Below are 21,578 nucleotides of genomic sequence, written 5' to 3'. Positions count from 1 at the left end.
CTCGCAGTACGGACATTGCAATTTATTGCCCTGGCCACATATGCAGTCCTCATGCCTCCTTGCAGCATGCCTAAGGCACATTCACGCAGATGAGCAGGGACCCTGGGCATCTTTCTTTTGGTGTTTTTCAGAGTCCATGAAACGGTCTCTTTTTAGTGTCCCAAGTTTTCATAACTGTGACCTTAATTGCCTACCGTCTGTAAGCTGTTAGTGTCTTAACGACCGTTCCACAGCTGCATTTTCATTTAATTGTTTAGGATTCATTGAACAAGCATGGGAAACGGTATTTAAACCCTTCACAATGAAGTTAATTCGTAAAAATCCAAATGTCTTTGAAAGACAGGGTCCTGACAAAGGGACGGTTATTTTTTTTGCTAAGTTTAGGTATGCTTGTAATTGTTAAGGACACATGAGTTTATCCCGGATAAAAAATGATCCCAGGCAACATGAAAACCTGGTTCAGTCTGCTTTCCACTAGACACTGTGAGATAAATTCACCTATCAGCAGGACAATAACCTTAAACAAAATCCCACATTACACTGGGGTCGCTTACAAAGAAGGCTGTGAATGTTCCCGAGTGGCCAAGTTCGTTTTGACTTAAATATGCTTGAAAGTCTATGGCAAGTCCTGAAAATGGTTATCGAGCAATGATTAACAAACTATTTGGAAAATGTTGCACAATCCAGATGTGGAAAGATCTTAGAGATCCAGAAAGACTCACAGCTGTAATCGATGCCAAAGGTGATTCTAACATGTATTGACTCATGGAGTTGAATACTTCTTTTATCAATAATTTTTTTATTTTGTGTGTATTTTATGTTTTTAATTTTTATTTCACTTTGACAAGTATATTGTGTAGATCATTGACAAAACAATTACATCCATTTGAATCCCACTTATGCAGAATATTTATAACCATGATTGTATATAGAAACTGGCAATCTATGCACTGTCGTCTAATAAAATGTCATAATTCTCATCAGTATATTTGAAGTGAATGACAAATTTGAGTTCACCATGTAAGGTACTGTGTTATCCTTTGTTAGCAACCAGTTCAAGTCAGTCTTTGTTTTCGGAGCATTCCAATCATCCCACATATTCCGCCTGGTGTCATTCAGTTCCTAATTTAGGCCTATATTCAAACCACACCGTGGATCCACGCTATAGCACAATTTAATTTGAATGTCAATGTTTGAAGACTGCATTCTCAGTAAACGCTCTATACAGTGCCTAGTGAATGTCTACACACCCTTTGCACAGCTGTCACATTATGCTGCTTTTAATTAAGATCCAACAATCTATTCAATTGGGATTTCCCCCCCACTGATCTATACCACCTACTCCAACCTTTCAAATAAAAAACAACATGCACTGCTGTTTAAAAGTTGGGAGTCACTTAGAAATGTCCTTGTTTTTCTTTTTTTACCATTAAAAGAACATCAAATTGATCTAAGGTGTAGACATTGTTAATGTTGTAATGTATTGTAGCTGGAAACAGCAGAATTTATTTTGTATTTTTGTAATGGAATATGTACATAGGTGTACAGAGGCCCATTATCAGCAACCATCACTCCCTGTGCTCTTGAGTCAACATGGGCCAGCATCCCTGGGAACACTTTTGGTGTGTAGCCAGTTCAGAAGGGAAACCCGAGTGTGGTGGCATCAGCTGATTGCATCAGCAGATGTTGCACCAATTGGATTCACACACTAATTACATGCGGTCTATTTACGTTTACCAGTTCTACACACGCTTCATCAATGCCGGATGTCAGGCACTCTCATTGCGCTGGTGACTCATGCTGATGTAACGAGCTGTTACTCGCTATGCTCACCGTTTCTGATATGAACTTTCGGTCACACTTTATTTGACCCCTAGCATAACACGGTCATAACCATGCCATAATATATAACAGTCACAACACTGTCATGCCCCATATTAAGACTCATTGTGATTTATATGTTCTCATATTTTCTGGCTGGTTATGAGTGTCAAAGACAAATCATACACAAGGCAAACCATTCCATTCTACTTGTAAATAGTATGTTATATAACATTTCCTAAAATTGACAATTTTGTTACCGATGTAATTGTAAACACATTGATGTCAGATATGGGCCGACCCCAATGGTTTGTCTCTGATGAATGCAGGAGCAGGACAAAACGCCCACTTTGGGACTTAGAACTGACAAATGGTCATGTACGTGATAGGCCGATCTGGCTTATTATTACTCTTATAACTTCAAAACATGTACTGTGATTGATTCTATACATTTCCATTGAAATCAACGTTTGTTTGTTGACAACATTTATGTAGCGCTACAACTAGGGGCAGACATTTGAACTGTTTGCTGCGCCCCTCTTACGTTAGAAGAATAGAATCCCAGTGGGAAAATTGCTTTCTTTTTCCCAAAGCAGTTAAGCCAAAACCACGCCCCGTTATTCAGAGGGGCGTTCTACAATCTTTGAGCTCTTTCCAAGTCCGGAAGTGAATATCACGTAGTGCGGAATTTCAGTCACTGATTAAAAACATTTGTCCTTGTATTTATTTATTTATTTTTTAAATATAACAATGTCGTGGACCGAGCTAGTCATTAATGTCCCTTAACGCTCAAAGACAGATTCATTGGCTGTAGCATAGCGTATTTGACTGAATAATTAGCTAATAAATGTTTGAGAAATTATGAATAATAAGCATATGCTTTTACCTGATAATAGACTACTAATGATAATATAACTTCAAATACTGAGCTAGTAACGTTAATAAGTAGCCTAGGTTAACTTAGCTGACCTTCAATTGAGGGAATTCGGCAGATTTCTGAGACTTAAAAAAAAAAAAAAAATCGGAAAATAAATACATATGGGCAGCTGGGCAAGACAATCTGGACCCTCACTTTCTAAAATTATCAGCTGAAATTGTTGAAACCCCTATTACTAGCCTATTCAACCTCTTTCGTATCGTCTGAGATCCCCAAAGATTGGAAAGCTGCCGCGGTCATCCCCTTCTTCAAAGGGAGAGACACTAGACCCAAACTGTTATAGACCTATATCCGCCCTGCCTTTTCTAAAGTCTTTGAAAGCCAAGTTAATAAACAGTTTACTAACCATTTCGAATCCCACCGTACCTTCTCCACTATGCAATCTGGCTTCCGAGCTGGTCATGGGTGCACCTCAGCCACGCTCAAGGTCCTAAACGATATCATAACCGCCATCGATAAAAGACTACTGTGCAGCCATCTTCATCGACCTGGCCAAGGCTTTTGACTGTCAATCATCGCATTGTTATCGGCAGACTCAATAACCTTGGCTTCTCACATGATTGCCTCGCCTGGTTCCCCAACTACTTCTCAGAGTTCAGTGTGACATTGGAGGGGCTGTTGTCCTGACCTCTGGTAGGCTCTATGGGGGTGCCACAGGGTTCAATTCTCGGGCCGACTCTTCTCTGTATATATAAAGGATGTCACTCTCGCTGCTGATGATTCTCTGATCCACCTCTACGCAGATGACACCATTTTGTATACATCTGGCCCTTATTTGGACACTGTGCTAACAAACCTCCAAACAAGCTTCAACGCCATTCAACACTCCTTCCGTGGCCTCCCAACTGCTTCTAAATTCTAGTTAAACTAAGTACATTCTCTTCAACCGATCGCTGCCTGCACCCTCCCGCCCGACTAGCATCACTACTCTGGATGGTTCTGACTTAGAATATGTGGACAACTACAAATACCTAGGTGTCTGGTTAAGACTGTAAACTCTCCTTCCAGACTCACATTAAGCATCTCCAATCCAAAATTAAATCTAGAATCAGCTTCCTATTTCGCAACAAAGGCTCCTTCACTTGCCGCCAAACATATCCTCGTAAAACTGACTATCCTACCGATCCTTGACTTCTGCGATGTCATTTACAAAATAGCCCCCAACACTCTACTCAGACTACATCCAGTTTGCTATCACAGTGCCATCCGTTTTATCACCAAAGCCCCATATGCTACCCACCACTGCGACCTGTATGCTCTCATTGGCTGGTCCTCACTACATATCCGTCGCCAAACCCAAACCCACTGGCTTCAGATCATCTACAAGTCTTTTCTAGGTAAAGCCCCGCCTTATCTTAGCTCACTGGTCACCATAGCAACACCCACCCGTAGAACACGCTCCTGCAGGTATGTTGCCCTGGTCATCCCCAAAGCCAACACTCCCTTTGGCCACCTTTCCTTCCAGTTCTCTGCTGTCAATGACTGGAATGAATTGCAAAAAGCTGGAGTCTTATCTCCCCCTCTAACTTTTTAAGCATCAGCTGTCTGCGCACCTTACCGATCACTGTACCTGTACCTCATCCCCATAGTATTACTTACCCTCTAGCTCTTTTGCACCCCAGTATCTCTACTTGCACATCTATCACTCCAGTGTTAATGCTAAATTGCAATATTTTTTGCACCTAGGGCCTATTTATTGCCTCCATCCTTACCTTGGAAGGTCACTGTCTCTGCGCTGATCGCCTGTGAGTGCGACTGCGTTGGGAAAAAGAGAGACGCAGAAAAATGTAGATTGTTCGTGTCTCCTTATTCATCCTGTTTTCAAGTTCGTAACATTTTATTCCCTTTTTTTATCTAGAGAGAGCATGTTTATCTAAACAGTGATGAGTTTTGTCATTTTGCTATTGGCATATTATATTTGGTATGAAGTTTTCAGATTTCTTTGGCAGTGTCACTGCATTGTCGCAAACTGTTTTCTGATTTCTGGTCTTATCTATATTTTTCAGTGAAAGGAATGCATCTGCTTCATCCAGGGGTAGAGGTGAATACCTTGAGGGAAGCTGCAGATACCAACCTTCTTGGCTGGGGAAAAAAACACATTTGAATCAATTAGATTTAGAGTCAAATCCTTTTGTTATAATGAATTCTTTATAGTCATGTTTTTTTAATCATATTTTGAATAACTTGTAGAAAATACACTTTGACCCTGTCCAGAAGCATTACGACCATTGTAATCATATAAGCTAGAGAGACATATTAAGTACATGCCCTTATGTCAGTCATTAGTCCCAAAGAGGGTGTCTTGTCCTGCTACTGAAATTTGCTCCGACATTCCGATCCCAGTCATCATTGGGGTAGATACATGTCTGATTTTAATATGGTCAGTTTCAGAAAATGTTCAACATAAACATACTGTTTATAAATAGACTCCGGTGTAATGGAATGAATGTCCTTTGGGTGGTGGACCATTATTATTGGTATTTTTATTAATTTAACCTTTAACTAGGTAAGTCAATTAAGAACTCATTTTTATTTCCAATGACGGACTACCGAAAGGCAAAAGGCATCCTAAATAAATGAAAAAATACAATATAAGTATAGGACAAAACACACATCACAACAAGAGAGACAACACTACATAAAGAGAGACCAAAGACAACATAGCGAGGCAGCAACACATAACAACATAATAGCAGCACAAAACTTGGTACAAACATTATTGGGCACAGTCAACAGCACAAAGGACAGGAAGGTAGAGATGACAATACATCACACAAAGCAGCCACAACTGTCAGTAAGAGTGTCCATGATTGAGTCTTTGAATGAAGAGATTGAGATAAAACTGTCCAGTTGGAGTGTTTGTTGCAGCTTGTTCCAGTCGCTAGCTGCAGCGAACTGAAAAGAGGAGCGACCCAGGGATGTGTGTGCTTTGGGGACCTTTGACAGAATCTGTCTGGCAGAACGGGTGTTGTATGTGGAGGCGGCACCTCAGTGGCTCTGATCAGGCCCTACACCCAAACAAGGGCACTGCGTTCATCCAGGGCTGCAGTAGATATCTCAGATAGGGGAAGTGAGGCCTAAGAGGGTTTTAAAAATAAACAACCAGTGGATCTTGCGACGGGTATACAGAGATGACCAGTTTACAGAGGAGTATAGAGTGCAGTGATGTGTCCTATCAGGAGCATTGGTGGAAAATCTGATGGCCAAATGGTAAAGAACATCTAGCCGCTCAAGAGCACCCTTACCTGACGATCTAAAAATTGTCTCCGTAATCTAGTATTGGTAGGATGATCATCTGAACCAAGGTTAGTTTGGCAACTGGGGTGAAAGGAGCGATTTCGATAGAGGAAACCAAGTCTAGATTGAACTTTAGCCTACAGCTTTGATATGTGCTGAGAGAAGGACAGTGTACCGTCTAGCCATACTCCCAAGTACTTGTATGAAGTGACAACCTCAAACTCTAAACCCTCAGAGGTAGTAATCACACCTGTGGGAAGAGGAGCATTCTTACCAAACCACATGACCTTTGTTTTGGATTTTTTTTCAGTGCTTCATCCAGGGGTAGAGGTGAATACCTTGAGGGAAGCTGCAGATCAGAACAAGGTTAAGGGCAGAGAAAGCTTGTTGGACACTAAAAAAGCTTTGTTGTAGAGCATTTAACACAAAATCCGGGGAGGTGCCAGCTGAGTATAAAACTATAAATAGATGAGAGAGCTTCCTACAGCCTGAGCTATGTTGTTGATGTAAATTGACGAAAGCGTGGGCCTTGGGGTACTCCCTTGGTGACAGGCAGTGGCTGAGACAGCAGATTTTCTGACTTTATACACTGCACTCTTTGGGAGAGGTACTTAGCAAACCAGGCCAAAGACCCCTCAGAGACACCAATACTCCTTAGCAGGCCCACAATAATGGAATGGTCTACTGTATCAAAAGCTTGGCTGCCACAAGCAGTGGGAACATCCCCAGAAAGGAGAGACAGGTTTAAAAGGTTGGGGATGGGCTGGCGATGATCGGGACAGCAACCATAAAGAAGAAAGGGTCTAAACCATCTGACCCTAGATGTTTTTTTCGGGGTCAGGTTTCAGGAGCTGTTTTAGCACCTCCGACTTAGTGACTGCCTGCAGGGATAAACTTTGTAGCAGGGCAGAGGAAAAAGAGGGAGACGCATCGGGCATAGTCGCATTAGAAGGGGTGGGAGATGAGGAAATGTTGGACGGGCAAGGAGGCATGGCTGAGTCAAATAGGAATCCTGACTTAATGAAGTGGTGATTAGAGCTCAGCCATGTGCTTCTTGTCAGTAACAACCACATCTTCAATATTAAGGGATATGGGCAGGTGTGAGAAGGAGGGTTTATTTTCCAGAACTTCTTGGGGTTAGAGCCACAGAGGAGAACTGCTCCTTAAAGTAACTACCTTTAGCCTTCCGGATAGCCTGAGTGCGCTTTTTTCTAATTTGCCTGAACAATAGCCAGTCAGCTTGAGTAACCGTGTGCCGAGCCTTGAAGTGGAGTAACTCTGCAAGATCACGATCGAACCAGGGGCTGAACCTGTTTTTAATTCTCATTTTCTTTACAGGGGGGCGTGTTTGTTAACAATACCACTGAAAATATCAAAAAAGAAGGTCCAAGCGTCCTCGACAGAGGGGATCAAGCTGATTCTATAACATTTTACAGAGGCCAGTTCATGAAGGAAGGCTTGCTCATTAAAGTTTTTTTAGCAAGCGTCTATGACAAATCAGGACAGGTCGTTTCACTGAGCAGCCATTACGAACCACAGGCTGTAAACCAGTGATCACTAAGGTCATTACAGAAAACACCAGACTGATACCTGTCAGGATTATTTGTGGGGATAACATCAAGGAGAGTATCCTTTTCTGGGTGTTTGGAGTCATAACCTTGGGGGATTGGTGATACTCTGAGAAAGATTCCCATTCCTTTAGGACTTGGTCAGGTGGTTTAAGCATGTCCCAGTTTAGGTTACCTAGCAGGACAAATTCAGACTTAGTGTAAGGGACCAGGAGAGAGCTACGGGCAGGTAGGGTACAAGCAGGTGCTGATGGAGGACGATAGCACCCAGCAACAGTCAACAAAGAGCTATTTGAAAGTTTAATGCTTAAAACCAGCAAATCAAATTGTTTGGGGACAGACTTGGTGGAGACAACCAAGCACTGAAGGTGATCCTTGGTAAAGATTGCCACTCCCCGACCTTGGGAAGATCTGTCTTGCCGAAAAAGGTTATAACCAGAAAAGTTAACGCCGGTATTCAAAACACTCTTCCTTAACCACATCTCAGTAATGACCAACACATCTGGATTGGAATTGTGAACCCACACTTTAAATTGATACATTTGAGGTAATAAGCTTCTAGTGTTAATGTGCAGAAAACCCAGGCTTTTACAAGAGCAGAAATCAGTGAAGCAGATATCAGAGCACAAGTCAGAATTAAGGTTAGCAACAGTAGATGGGCCAGCGTGTACATGCACATTTCCAGATATCATCAACAGTAATACAATCAAGGCATGGTATAGTACAGGGAGAGCTCTTCAGTGCTGGTTTATGACATCTGAATGTGTATCAGATGGCAACAAGATCAGATTGTACAGTAATTTCATCAGGTAACATGACTACAAAGCCGGCGAGAGGTGGTTAGAATAGGATGGGAGGCCAAAAGTCTGTGTAATCAATAGAGAGTTAGAGTCCCGAGTGTGGAAACAAACAAAGTCTGTCCCACGGTTGGGTAAGTAAAGTTTGTAGTCAACAAAGTATGCAGGAGTCATGAGGCAAATAGAAAAATGCACAAGAAAAAAATATACATATAACGACTTGGGGCTAGCCATTGTAAGTTCAGAGTCACTCGCCCCAACAGTGAGTGTGTGCTGGAGGCGAGCGAAAGCTCAGGAGAAAGGGGTGAGTGTGGTGAAGGTACCTGTACCAGACATGGCCAGGTCAGACGGGGGAACAGATCGCCAGGTGGATTCCAAGCAGCAGTGCAGCAGGCAATGGGAGTAGGTTTCACACCCACTTGGGAGAAGCTTTCATTTCTGGAGGCAGATTTCTTGTAAAGAATGCCATTGAATGGTCTTTGAAAAGCAGGAGGGGGCTTCAGAGGACACTTCAAAGACTCCTGAAATTTGTTTGGCCCAAAGGCCTTTTACTTCACACCTTCGTGCTAATTGAATTTGTATCTGGCTCAGTTCCAGGTTAAAATGGTGTCCTCAGGTCTCTGCTGTTTGTTGGTTAGAGTAATAAAACCTTGAAGCAGTAATCTCTCCGGTTAATTTTGGTCAAAATTAGGTTGTAGGTTTGGAGTTTTGATCTGGAGTGAAGGCCATGCTGTAGCATCCTGTATATGTACCTGCCGAAAAATCCATGTTTATCTAACTCCAAATCTATCCTTTTGTAAAAAATATTTAAAAAACATGTTGAATAATGTGAGAACTCAAAGCTGTGTCTCTCTGAGGGGGGTGTGTATCATAATGAAATTATTATTTGTGATGCTTGCTAGCTGTAGTGAACCTCGCTCGCGTCGGTCAATGCTTATGTTGCAATCAGGGTTTACATTAGGAAAATGTGGCGCTGGACAACGTGACCGGGAACATTTTAATTTACTAGGTGGTGGGCCAAAGCCTGAAAAGATTAAGTTGTTAGATCCCCCGTCGAGGGAGGAGCAGATTTTTTTGTATATGACTGTAAAACTTTCTTATGAAACTATAACATTTGTTGGCACCTTCAATTCCTGCACATTTTCTCATAAAAAGTATATTTCATGACTGTCTGCTCTAGCCAATGTTACAGTTTGACTAGCCGAGCCAGCTACTATAAATGTAAATTTGTGTTTCATTAGCTATCTCTGTCAGTGAATTACATTTTTGAATCATGTTTTGGCATGATTATGTCTCATTTCAAGTAATTAGCTGCAGGCTTAAAGAAACATTCAAACATATACTTTGCATAGAAACCCAAATGAAAGCATGTAGATACAAAGATGTGTGTGTCATGTATGCTAGAATGGAGATTTAGAAATGACAGCTGCATATGCATATTAGCCAGTACATATGGCATAGCCTACACATATAGCATACCTTGCAATACAATCATCTACCAAACCATTTGTACAATAATTGATTTCTAAACCAGATTGTGCCTTTGGAAAGTATTCAGACCCCTTCCACTTTTCCACATTTTGTTACGTTACAGCCTTATTCTACTTTTTTTATCCTCATCAATCTGCACACAATAACCCATAATGGCAAAGTGAAAACAGGTTTTAAGACATTTTTGTAAATTAATTAAATGTTTAAAAAAACACAAAAAAACAGATACCTTATTTACATAAGTATTCAGACCCTTTGCTATGAGACTCGACATTGAGCTCAGGTGCATCCTGTTTCCATTTATCATCCTTGAGATGTTTCTACAACTTGATTGGAGTCCACCTGTGGTAAATTCAATTGACTGGACTTGGACACAGCTGTCTATACAAAGTCCCACAGTTGACAGTGAATGTCAGAGCAAAAACCAAGTCATGAGGTCAAAGGAATTTTCCTCTGTGGAGATGGAAGAAACTTCCAGAAGGACAACCGTCTCTGCAGCACTCCACCAATCAAGCCTTTATGATAGAGTTTCCAGATAGATGCCACTCCTCAATAAAAGGCACATGACAGCCCACTTGGAGCCAAAATGCATCTAAAGGACTCTCAGAACATGAGAAAGAAGATGATCTGGTCTGATGAAACCAAGATTGAACTCTTTGGCCTGAATGCCAACCTTCACCTCTGGAGGAAACCTGGCACCATCCCTATGGTGAAGCATGGTGGTGGCAGCATCATGCTGTGGGGATGTTTTTCAGCAGCAGGGACTGGGAGACTAGTCAGGATTTAGGGAAAGATAAATGGAGCAAAGTACAGAGAGATCCTTGATGAAAAGTCCAGTGCCTGGACTTGAACCCGATGGAACATCTCTGGAGAGACCTGAAAATAGCGCCAAATACAACAACTGTGGAACGCTTACTTACAAGCTCTTAACCAACAATGCAGTTCAAGAAATAGAGTTAAGAAAATATTTACTAAATAAACTAAAGTAAAAATTATTTACAGGGGGTACCGGTGCCGAGTCAATATACGGGGGTACAGGTTAGTCGAGGTAATTTGTACATGTAGCGAGCGATGTGTGTTTTCTATACCTATTTGGACCTCTCGCTGTAGGCTTTACAGATGCCCCCCCTTGGCTGCAACCCTTTTAATTTAGTGTTCCCTGCGAGCACAACCCATGTGGAATTCCGGGTCTCTGGTAGCGTTTGGAACTGCCGATCTGCAGTCAAGATTGCAGAGTTTATCTCAGCATTTACTGCACTTCAGGCCCTTGACCTTTTGGCCCCGACGGAGACATGGATCATCTCAGAGAACACTGCTACTCCAGCTGCTCTTTCTTCATCTGGCTATGTTTCCTCTCATAGTCCGAGAGCATTTGGTAGTTGTGGTGGTGGCGTAGGTACACTCATTTCTCATAAGTGTAGATGTTCTCTCCCTCTCTCAACTGTACATCTCCTCATTTGAATGCCATGCTGTCACATGTCCACTCAAGCTTATTATTGTCAACTATCACCCACTAGGTGCCCTTAGAGTTCCTCAATGAGCTTGACACCTTTTATAAGCTAATTTCCTGACGATGGATCACTTCACTTGGCGACATCAATCTCCCGACATCTGCCTTTGATGAATTTCTTTCCAACTCTCCCTTTCCCCTCCTTTCCTCTTCTGACCTCACCCTTTCCCAATCCCCTCCAACTCACAATGCAGGCAATATGCTTGACCTCCTCTTTACTAGAGGCTGCTCGCCTACTAATGTCACTGCAACTTCCCTCCAGGTCTCTGATCACTACTTTGTTTCCTTTTCTGTCTCCCTTTCCTCCTTCCCTAACCACTCAGCCCCTACCCAGATGGTCCTGTGTTGTCGCAACCGTCGCTCTCTCTCCCTCTACTCTCTTCTATTCTATCATCTCTCCTTTTTGCTAAATCCTTCTCCCTCCTGATTCTGCCTCTTCGACCTTCCTCTCCTTTCCGCATCCTATGACTCGTCCCCATTCCTCCCGGCCGGCTCGGCCCTCCTGTCCTGCTCCGTGGCTGAGTGACTCATTGCGAGCTTACAGAACAGGGCTGCGGACAGCTGAGTGAAAACTAAACATCCAGAGGACCTAACATCCTTTCACTCCCTCCTCTCTACCTTCTCTTTCTCTGTATCTGCTGCTAAAGACACTTTCTACCACTCTAAATTTCAAGCGTCTACCTCTAATCCTAGGAAACTCTTTTCCAACTTCTCCTCCCTCCTTAATCCTCCACCTCCTCCCTCTCTGTGGACGACTTTGTCAACCACTTTTTTGAAAAAAAGGTTGACGACATCCGCTACTCATTCACTCAGCCTTTCCAAGTTCTCTCATGTCACCCCGCTCCTCCGCCCACTCCGATCGAAGCCCGCATCCACTACAAGACCATGGTGCTTACCTACGGAACAGCAAGAGGAACTGCCCCTCCCTACATTCAGGCTATGCTCAAACCCTACACCCCAACCCGAGCACTCTATTCTGACACAGGATCTGAATTATCAGATCTTCAACCAAAACCAAATATTAGATAAAGGGAACCTGAGTTAACAAATTTTTCAAAAAATGTATACTTATTTTATTTATTAAATTTAACAAAGTTTTGCAACACCCAACTATAAAATATATTTCTCAATAACTGGTTGTGCCACTTTCAGCTGCAATGATTCCAACCAAACGCTTCCTGTAGTTGTTGATCAGTTCACCTTTAGCTATAAATGACTCCAACCAAACGCTTCCTGTAGTTGTTGATCAGTCCACCTTTAGCTATAATGACTCCAACCAAACACTTCCTGTAGTTGTTGATCAGTCCACCTTCAGCTGCAATAACTCCAACCAAACACTTCCTGTAGTTGTTGATCAGTCCTCCTTTAGCTATAATGACTCCAACCAAACACTTCCTGTAGTTGTTGATCAGTCTCCCACGTCACTGTGGAGGAAATGTGGTCCTGTCTTCCATGCAGAACTGCTGTAACTCAGCGACATTTGTGGGTTTAAGCATGCACTGCCCGTTTCAAGTACTGGCACAACATCTCAATTGGGATTAGGTTTGGACTTTGACTAGGCCGTTCCAAAACGTGTTGCTTCTTAGACATTTTCATGTAGACTTGATTGTGTGTTTTGTATCATTATCTAGCTGCATGACCCAGCTGTGCTTCAGCTTACAGACAGATGGCCTGACATTCTCCTTTATAATTCTGATACTGAGCAGCATTCATGGTTCCTTCTATTAAGGCAAGTTGTCCAGGTCCTGAGGTAGCAAAGCATCCCCAAACGATCACACTGCCATCCCCATGCTTGACCACTGTTATGTTCTTACTGTGGAATCCAGTTTTCGGTTTTCGCCAGGCATAATGGAACACATGTTGTCCAAAAAGTTGATTCAAGTTTGCCAAAAAGCAAATGGATGATCATCAAGACTCTTGGAAGAATGTTTTATGGACAGATAATTCAAAAGTATAACTTTTGGATGACATTACCCAAATCCACTATGCCTGGTGAAACCAAACACTGAATTCCACAGTAAGAACATCACACCAACGGTCAAGCACGGTGGGTCGAAAAATGTATGGATGTGAACAAGGCATTTCCATTTCAAATGTATACGGGTAATTCCACTGTAAATTCTTTAGTTTTCTGAGCTACTTTTGTCTCTCAGATATAGGAGACAGACTTCATACTTCCTTTAGATGTGTTTTTGGACTGTTTTGCCATGTATGAATGTTATTCAGTGAGTTTCTATATTGATAATAAGGCCAAATTCAATGTTTAGTAATAATAAAGAAAAAGTGATACCTACGGGGGTTCTAAAATTCAAAATGAAATAGCTAAATGATCCATGGTATAATGATCCATTTTAAAACAACCCCCCCCGCAAAACAAAAAAAACCTAAAGAGGTGTGTAGACTTTCACTAGGTACTGTATGTTGGCACAATCGGAAAATTAGGTTTAAATTTAAATCAAACTAAATAACAACATCCGGATTGAATCTAGCCCTTAGTAATGAACTGTAGAGATTCTTAAATATTGTTCCTTCCTTACTAGTAAGTCCGTTCCCTGGAAGAGAACCACCACAGCTTTATACTGTGAAACCTTGACATTATCAACTCAATGGATTTAAGTTATTTTCAACACCCAACGTTACGTGTTGAGACAGCATAAACATTGAATAGCTGTTGCCAATTAAACATTTTGCTCGTTGACAAGATTTTCAGTGAAATATTTTCAGTGAAATATTAATTCAAGAGTGAGATGTCATAGGAAGAGGCACAGAAAACTCACTTCAGAAGGAATGTTTTAATGTTAGACCATTTCCACACGACACAGTTAAAATGTTCACTCGTGTCAACTTCCGCAACAGTTTCTCACAAGCAAATACAGAATTGAATCCGATTGTTTCTCTGCACCCATCTCATCAACCATTCACGTAACACTTGTTCCATGTAAGAAAATACAGCATTTTTTTCAACTTAATATTTGGCAAATACAAAAGCAAACCTAGTCTTCCTCCCACAAAGAAATGTGATGACATGGATTCCCAGACCTCCAATCCTTTTTTTTCTACTAAAATAACCCATAATGTTAACTCTACAGCTATAGGGTGTAGTTACTAATGGAGTCCATTTATACAACATTAGGGAAGAAATAACTATTATTTCACTAAGTCACAGTCAGAGAAAGAAATAAGAACTTTACAATATTGTAATTTGGACAATGAATATTTTTTTTTCAGAAACAAAAAAAAGTGTCCATCTCTAATAACAGAGAAATTAAAGATAACATTTTTTAAAGATTAATGTACTGAAAATATAGTTAAGAGAATTGGGTAAAAAAAAAAAAAAAAAAACAATGACCGTTTAAATACAAGACGGGCTTTTTTTGGTGGGTCATTTCTACCCACAAGGTCTGGTCTCAGATCTGCTTGTGCTCTTGCCAACTAGCCAACAGAAGGCACTTTTGATGGCATTTGTTGATGCAGCGAACATGACCGTCTTCCCTCTAAATCTTGGGACCTTTTAGAATTCACTCAACACTTTATGAAACAGGACACTGATCAGGATTAGCTGAGGGCGTATTATGCATTTAGCTGTTTCTATTGACTTTAATCAATTATTTTAATTTGACAAAAACATTTGTCAAATGTGGTGACAACTTATCTAACAGGTTAGGAACACTGTTTGTAAGCTTCTTTTAGGGACTTTGACTTGTGATTTAATAAGCCAAACATATACCACCCACCTCTCTGGAATTGTGGGACTATTAATCAAGTCTCCCAAATAATTCCATAGTAACATGGGTTTATGTCCCAACAGCACTGAACTACTGTAGCAACGATTGCTATTGTAGTTTGTTGATGGCTGACAGTGCCAACAGACACAGTGAGTAACCCATAGGAACATCTGTACAGTGCAGCCAGACTGCTTTAGATCAACCTCCAGGAGTGGAGCTTTAGAAGTGAGCATACAGGCTTCATTTCTTGATCAGTGTCATCGTGCAATGGTGTCTCTTCCCAATGACCTCAGTGAGTTTGTCACTGATAAAATTCTGATGCAACAACCACGTTGTGAATACCAAGTGCAGAGCTAGTGAGTTACAATGTAACCAATACATTCCTCGTAAACCGACTTGTGTAACAATCTGCCATATAATACGTAGCTAAGATAAGTGCCCATCTAAAACCGTATCAATGAGGTTGTTCAATGTGAGCCAGGGGATGTTGCATTGGAAAGCAACCTCACAAAACAAGTACAATATTATTTTGGGTTGAATGGCTTTAAGCTGATCCATCAGCTCATCTGCTTCCCTTGGCGCTGGTTCTGGACGTTCCACCTGGCTTGGGTTGTTCCACACACCTTGGGCAATACTGAGAGGTAGAGGCAAGGACACTGAGTACTGTGTGGCTTCCTTCCCCACAAACAGTGCTGTTGTACCATTAAGAGAGAGACAATTAACCTTATTTCTCAACCAACAACAGTAACCTACAAAAATGCCTTAAGAGCTTTTCTTTTATGAACAAAACTGCCTACTACTATCAACACCATTGAGCGGACAGACAATCATTGCGTGTTTAGCCGCCTGTGCAACATTACCATTACAATATACAGGAGAGGGGTGAGACACTAACAAAGCATTTAAGTACACAATTCAGTTATTGATAAAATAAAATGTAACAATGGTGAGAATGAGCAAAAAGTAGTGATACATTACATATATCCCTCCTCCCAAAAAAACAAGGTCATTCACTTCACACCTCTTTTAGGCACATAAGTCTTCATGGATCCCACTCCTACAGTAGCGTGTGGTGTCAGGAATGCTTATCACACGTGATAAAGACAAGACAGTGAAGGTGCCATTATGGAGAGTAAGTAGTCTCGGCAGAGGATAAATTAACTAGGGCCATGTTCATTAGGCACCAAACGTAAGAAATCTAAATGAAACAGCTGGGACTACCCGGACCTTGTTTTCCAGTGTAAACAGTGGAACACTGAGTAAGGGCTTATCAGATGCCTTGGGACCTCGGTGAGAGCGACTGAGAAAGAAACTGATCAGTGAGCACTTGACTTGACCCACATTAGATCCACGCAACTTAAGAGTAGCATGCCTCGCTTGGGATTGTAGGGATTTAAGATGTCACACACTGACTGACTGACTGCAAAACAGATCTTCATGCAGACTCAATTCACCCAGATGACAACTTGATTTCGGTTACTTTTTTGTTCCTCATTTTGTGATTCAATTATTATTATTATTTTTAATTGTTTTACTTATAGTCTACATTAACACTAAATCACAATCTAGCCTGGAATACTGCTCAGCAGCTATTTACAGAATTTCTAAAAGAAAACAAAAACACGAAAATCTGACTGAATTACACACAATCTCAAATGTTTCATATTAGTGGTCCTTTTCAAAAGACAAAAACAAAATTGCTGTAAAGTGTAAACATAAAACAACTCTTGTGTGGTGTTTGTTGTTCATCTGTTTCTCTCTCCTCGTGGAATCAAAGCTGCTGCTGTGAACTGTATGACTGTTCGCCCCATGACCATGCATTTTGTATTCCGACCCATTGTTTCAGTTCCGCTCAGGTTGTAGTAATGTTTACAGCTAGCTTCCGGACCCGGTCAGCTGTGCAGGAACAGGACCTTCCTATTTATTTCAAGTAAACACCTTCCTATAAGTCCCAGTTTTCTTCCATGTTCTGGTCCTTCTGGTTCAGGAGAAGGGTGTCCTGTCCTGTCCTCCCATCTTCCATAGTGAAGACTGGCATTCTGCCTTTGCTTCCCTGCTTGCTTGGATTGAATGTGTTTTCAGCCCCATAACCCTATTCATCACCTGTGTCACAGGAGTTCGATTTTTTTTTTTTTAAAGAAACAAATTATTCCCCCTCTTCTTTTTATTGTATCCTTCCATCACGTATGCAACAATGAACTTGAGATGTCTGGCCCAATTTTTTTTTCTAAGGTAATCTTCTGGTTTCTTTTTTATAACACACAGCAGAATAAACATTGTTTTGGAAGCAAGGTCTCCTGGTGGCAAGTCAAAATGTTCTGTTCAAGAGGTCACATTTCATTTTTTGTTTGTTCTATTTTTCACTTGCCTACTGTTCTTTTTTACAACCCATCTTAGTCCTGTTTGGCTGGAACCTGCTGCTTCCAGGCCTCATTCAAGTAAACCAGTCGCTTGTAGTTGAGCATAAAGAGAATGAAGTTCAGTGCGTATGTGGTGATGCAGATGATGCAGAAGTCCTTGAGGACGAAGTAGAGGATGTAGCCCAGGTAGAGCGAGCCCATCACCGATAGGATGGACGTTGTCATGACGATCAGGGCAGCCATCGCACTCACGGTGATTCCTGGAACCAACCAGATGAGAGAGAGCAGGGGCTTAGGCTACGGACATGACGTGCACTGCACAAACAAATACAGACAAACAAATACAGTAAGGCATGCTGTGCAAAGGTGGCAGTGAACACTACTACATGGAACAGACAAAAGCAAGAGTTTTGGATAAAAGCGCTAGTCACGAAATGCCTGGACCTTTGTACACTTGAATCAGGGGGGGGGAATGCCTTTGTCAGGTGACTTTGTATGAGAGCCAGTCAGCTTTAAGTCTTACTTATTTGCTTACTCATGGTTGACGTTGATGTACATAAATACAGAGATCAGACACCTGGCTGTTAACGGCACCCTATTTCCCATATAGTGCACTACTTTTGAACAGGGCCCATAGGAATCTGGTCAAAAGTAGTGCACTATATAGGGAAAAGGGTGCCATTTTGGACCCATCACATTAGCGGTGGCTTCTGTGCTATGCAGCCCTTAGGCCCCTCATTTGTAACCTGGCACTAGTGAATGACCACCACAAAACTCTGGCTGCACCCTTCAACTGAAAGTGGAGTGCTTAAGACCAGACCTGGGTTCAAAATACTATTTGAAATATTCTACAGTGCCAGATGGGTGGGTTTGCAGTTTTAGGACTTGTCTTGGTCCAATAAGCCGGGCAAGCTCATTCAAACCCAGGAAGTTTTTGAAATGACTTCGTGAACATGGATGTGGAGTCTCTATACACCACCATTGAACATGAACACGGATTGGCAGCTCTGCACCATTTCTCGAGTACCCGGCCTGAAACCGATGCCTCCCACGAATTCATGGTCTCACTGACTGGACTCTTAATAATAACATCCGTCTTTCACAACAAGTTAAAGGATGTACCATGTGAGCTTGCTTACAGCCCTTACTACGCTGGTTTGTACTTAGGTAAAATGGGAAAAATATTTCAGTTTAGATCCTTCTAAAAACCAGTTATTTGACCGGATTATATGGTGGGGATGCTAAAATGATGTTTACCTGCTCTGGTCCGGTTCAGAAGATGAACTTATTTCCTTCCACCAATACCTTAACAGCATTAACCCTCACATCAAACTATGGAGTACAGCAAGGATAACATTTGTTGGACCTTGGCATCAGTAAAAATGACAGAGGTTGTTTGCAAATCAATCATTTGGAAGCCTACAGATTGGAATACCATTCCGAGGGCAGACAGCTTCCAACCAAAAAGGCTAAAAGAGAACATTCCATATGGCCAATTCCAAAGAGTCTGCAGAATTTGCGATCAGGAAACAGCCTACAGTGTCAAACCTGCTGAATTGGAGAATCGCTTCTTGAATCGGGGCTACAGCGCTCAGGTCCTGAAAGATGCAGGTAATAGGGCTGGATTACTTGACAGAGAGAACTTGTTGCGAAGGGGAGAGCCTTGTGATACATCAGAGTGTAATTTGTTACAAAATACAGGACTGAAGCAGAGAACATTACAAGAATCATTAAAAAGACTTGGGGAATCTTCCAAAGTGATATGTCACTACGCCAATTCTTTCCAGAGCCACCAGTTATAAGCGGTGTCCTACGCTAAATGACAAACTAGTCTACAGCGCTCTTCCAGGTGACTCTCAAAACACTTTGCTAGACCACAAACCCAGGGGCTCATTTAAATGCAAGTATTTTGTTGACAGCTTCTAAAATGGAGTATCAAGTCAAGCATTTCATTAACTGCAAAACCACTTGTGGTTACAGATTTATCGGCACCATCTTGAAGGCAAGATGGCAGCTTCGCTTCTAGTCCTTAGGAAACTGTGCAGTATTCTGTTTTTTTAATGCAGTATTTCTTACATTGTTAGCCCAGAAAACCTTAAGTGTATAAGCATTTCGCTACACTCGCAATAACATCTGCTAACCATGTGTATGTGACCAATTCAAATTGGATTTGCTTGGAATGGCCACAGTGCAAGGTGTTATATATTGGACGGACAAAGAGACGCCTTCAAGACCGCTTAGTTGGACACAAGTATGCCATACGGGTAGGTAATGAAGACTACCCCATGGCAAGGCACTACAAGTCCCTACACCATGGAAACCCTACCTCCCTACAAGCTATGGGTATTGATCATATTCCGGCCTCTATTAGAAAAGGGGACCGTCTTAAACAGTTAAACCAAAGGGAAAGTTTTTGGATTTACAAACTACAGGCCACTAAGTACCCTGGTTTAAATGAAGATATGGATTTACAAACTACAGGCCACTAAGTACCCTGGTTTAAATGAAGATATGGATTTCTCACCCTTCCTGTAGGGTTGTGATGGGTCCATTTGCTGTCATCTAGTGGACATTTTTGCTCTATTTCCCTCAGCTATGTTTAGACTGTTGTGGTCCATGTTAGCTGTATAACGGTGTACTATAAAATAAATGGTTATCTTATTCTTAACACTGTGACCAGTCATATTCAGGGTTGGTTCTGATGCATCTGATAACATATCTACAGTATTTCACTTTAACATGTATAGTATTGCTTACTAGTGTTACAAATGATTTCTGTAACCACTCCCTCTTCAAAGTCAGGGTTGATCAAATCGAAGATTATCATATCTTTGCGCTCCCTGACGGAAGCCATGCACCCAAAGCCATACAAATAAAGACATTTTATCTTGGTCCTCCTTTCTTTCTGATGACTTCAAAAAGGTGTTTGAACCCAAGTCTGCTTAAGAAAGTAAACCACTGAGCCAGATGCATGACAGGACACAGGACCCCCTGGTTAAAGGAGGAAGAGCAGATGTTGTAGAGGACATTCTAAACAGACTGGTTCTGGCACAGGCTTCTATTCATAGTGATGAAATGACATTAGAGGGGAAAGGGACAAAGAGACAAACACATTCTGTACAAGGGCGAGAGTGCTACAGGATAAGGTTAAAGCTACCGGTTTTTAGTTAACAGGGGGAACTGTGTAAATACAGTGTGACAAAAGCAGCAAGAATGGGGCAACAGAAACCAACTGTACAGTAAGCCTTAGACCATATCGTTTAGCCTAAGTCTTCTTAGCTGACTTGATAATGAGAATGAAACAATGTCCAGTGGCCACAGATGAAAAGGCTCTTTTTGGAGAATTCCCATTCTGAGACACCAGCTAATCCATGGTCCCTTCAACCTACGTCTAAATGATTCATTTTTTAAAATAACTTATATCCTCACCAACCTAACTACAATGCCTGGACAGTAAGTTTCACCCACTGTACCACTGTTGTGTTAGTCGAATCCAGCGGTGTAGTAAATTGATATGGGTAAAGGGGGCTCTAGTTCTGAGTCAGGACCAGTGGGCTAAGCAGAACACAGGGCCCTTAGGCCAGTCAGCAGGGGAACAGATCTGAGTCAGGACAAGTTGGCCGAGCAGAGCAGGGCCCTTAGGCCAGTTAGCAGGGGAACAGATCTGAGGGGACCCTGAGCAGAACGCAGGGCCCTTAGGCCAGTTAGCAGGGGAACAGATCTGAGTCAGGACCAGTTGGCTGAGCAGAACGCAGGGCCCTTAGGCCAGTCAGCAGGGGAACAGATCTGAGTCAGGACCAGTTGGCTGAGCAGAACGCAGGGCCCTTAGGCCAGTCAGCAGGGGAACAGATCTGAGTCAGGACCAGTTGGCTGAGCAGAACGCGGAGCCCTTAGACCAGTCAGCAGAGGAATAGAATCTAAACCAGCAGGACTGACTTAGGAAAACCGCCAACCTGCCACCAGGACGTCAGACAGTCAGGCGGGAGTGTATAGTATGACTTCACACAGGGAAGGGGCCCTTAGAGGGGCTCAGCAAGAAGCATTACACTGATCTAGGTCTACTACCTTAAGGACACCAACATGCCAGGTATATAATAGAGCAGGGTTCCCCACAACTGGCTTCCCGTGGGCC

At 42.0% G+C, this 21,578-nt stretch overlaps 1 protein-coding gene across 1 annotated transcript in view; it reads right to left on the bottom strand.

The window, feature by feature from the left end:
• Positions 1–14,134: 14,134 nt before the first annotated feature.
• The window catches only part of LOC123999324 (vitamin K epoxide reductase complex subunit 1-like protein 1), a 19,044-nt gene continuing 11,600 nt past the window's right edge, over positions 14,135–21,578 (bottom strand). Inside the window, exon 3 of the mRNA XM_046304968.1 lies at positions 14,135–17,706. Within this exon, the coding sequence (XP_046160924.1) occupies positions 17,480–17,706 (227 nt within the window). The 3' untranslated portion in view covers positions 14,135–17,479. The remainder of the gene's footprint in view (positions 17,707–21,578) is intronic.

The sequence above is a fragment of the Oncorhynchus gorbuscha genome, linkage group LG16 (genome assembly GCF_021184085.1).
Source record: "Oncorhynchus gorbuscha isolate QuinsamMale2020 ecotype Even-year linkage group LG16, OgorEven_v1.0, whole genome shotgun sequence".
Lineage (NCBI taxonomy): Eukaryota > Metazoa > Chordata > Actinopteri > Salmoniformes > Salmonidae > Oncorhynchus > Oncorhynchus gorbuscha.
The sequence above is the reverse complement of the archived record's forward strand: the minus strand, read 5'-3'. Positions and strand labels throughout refer to the sequence as shown.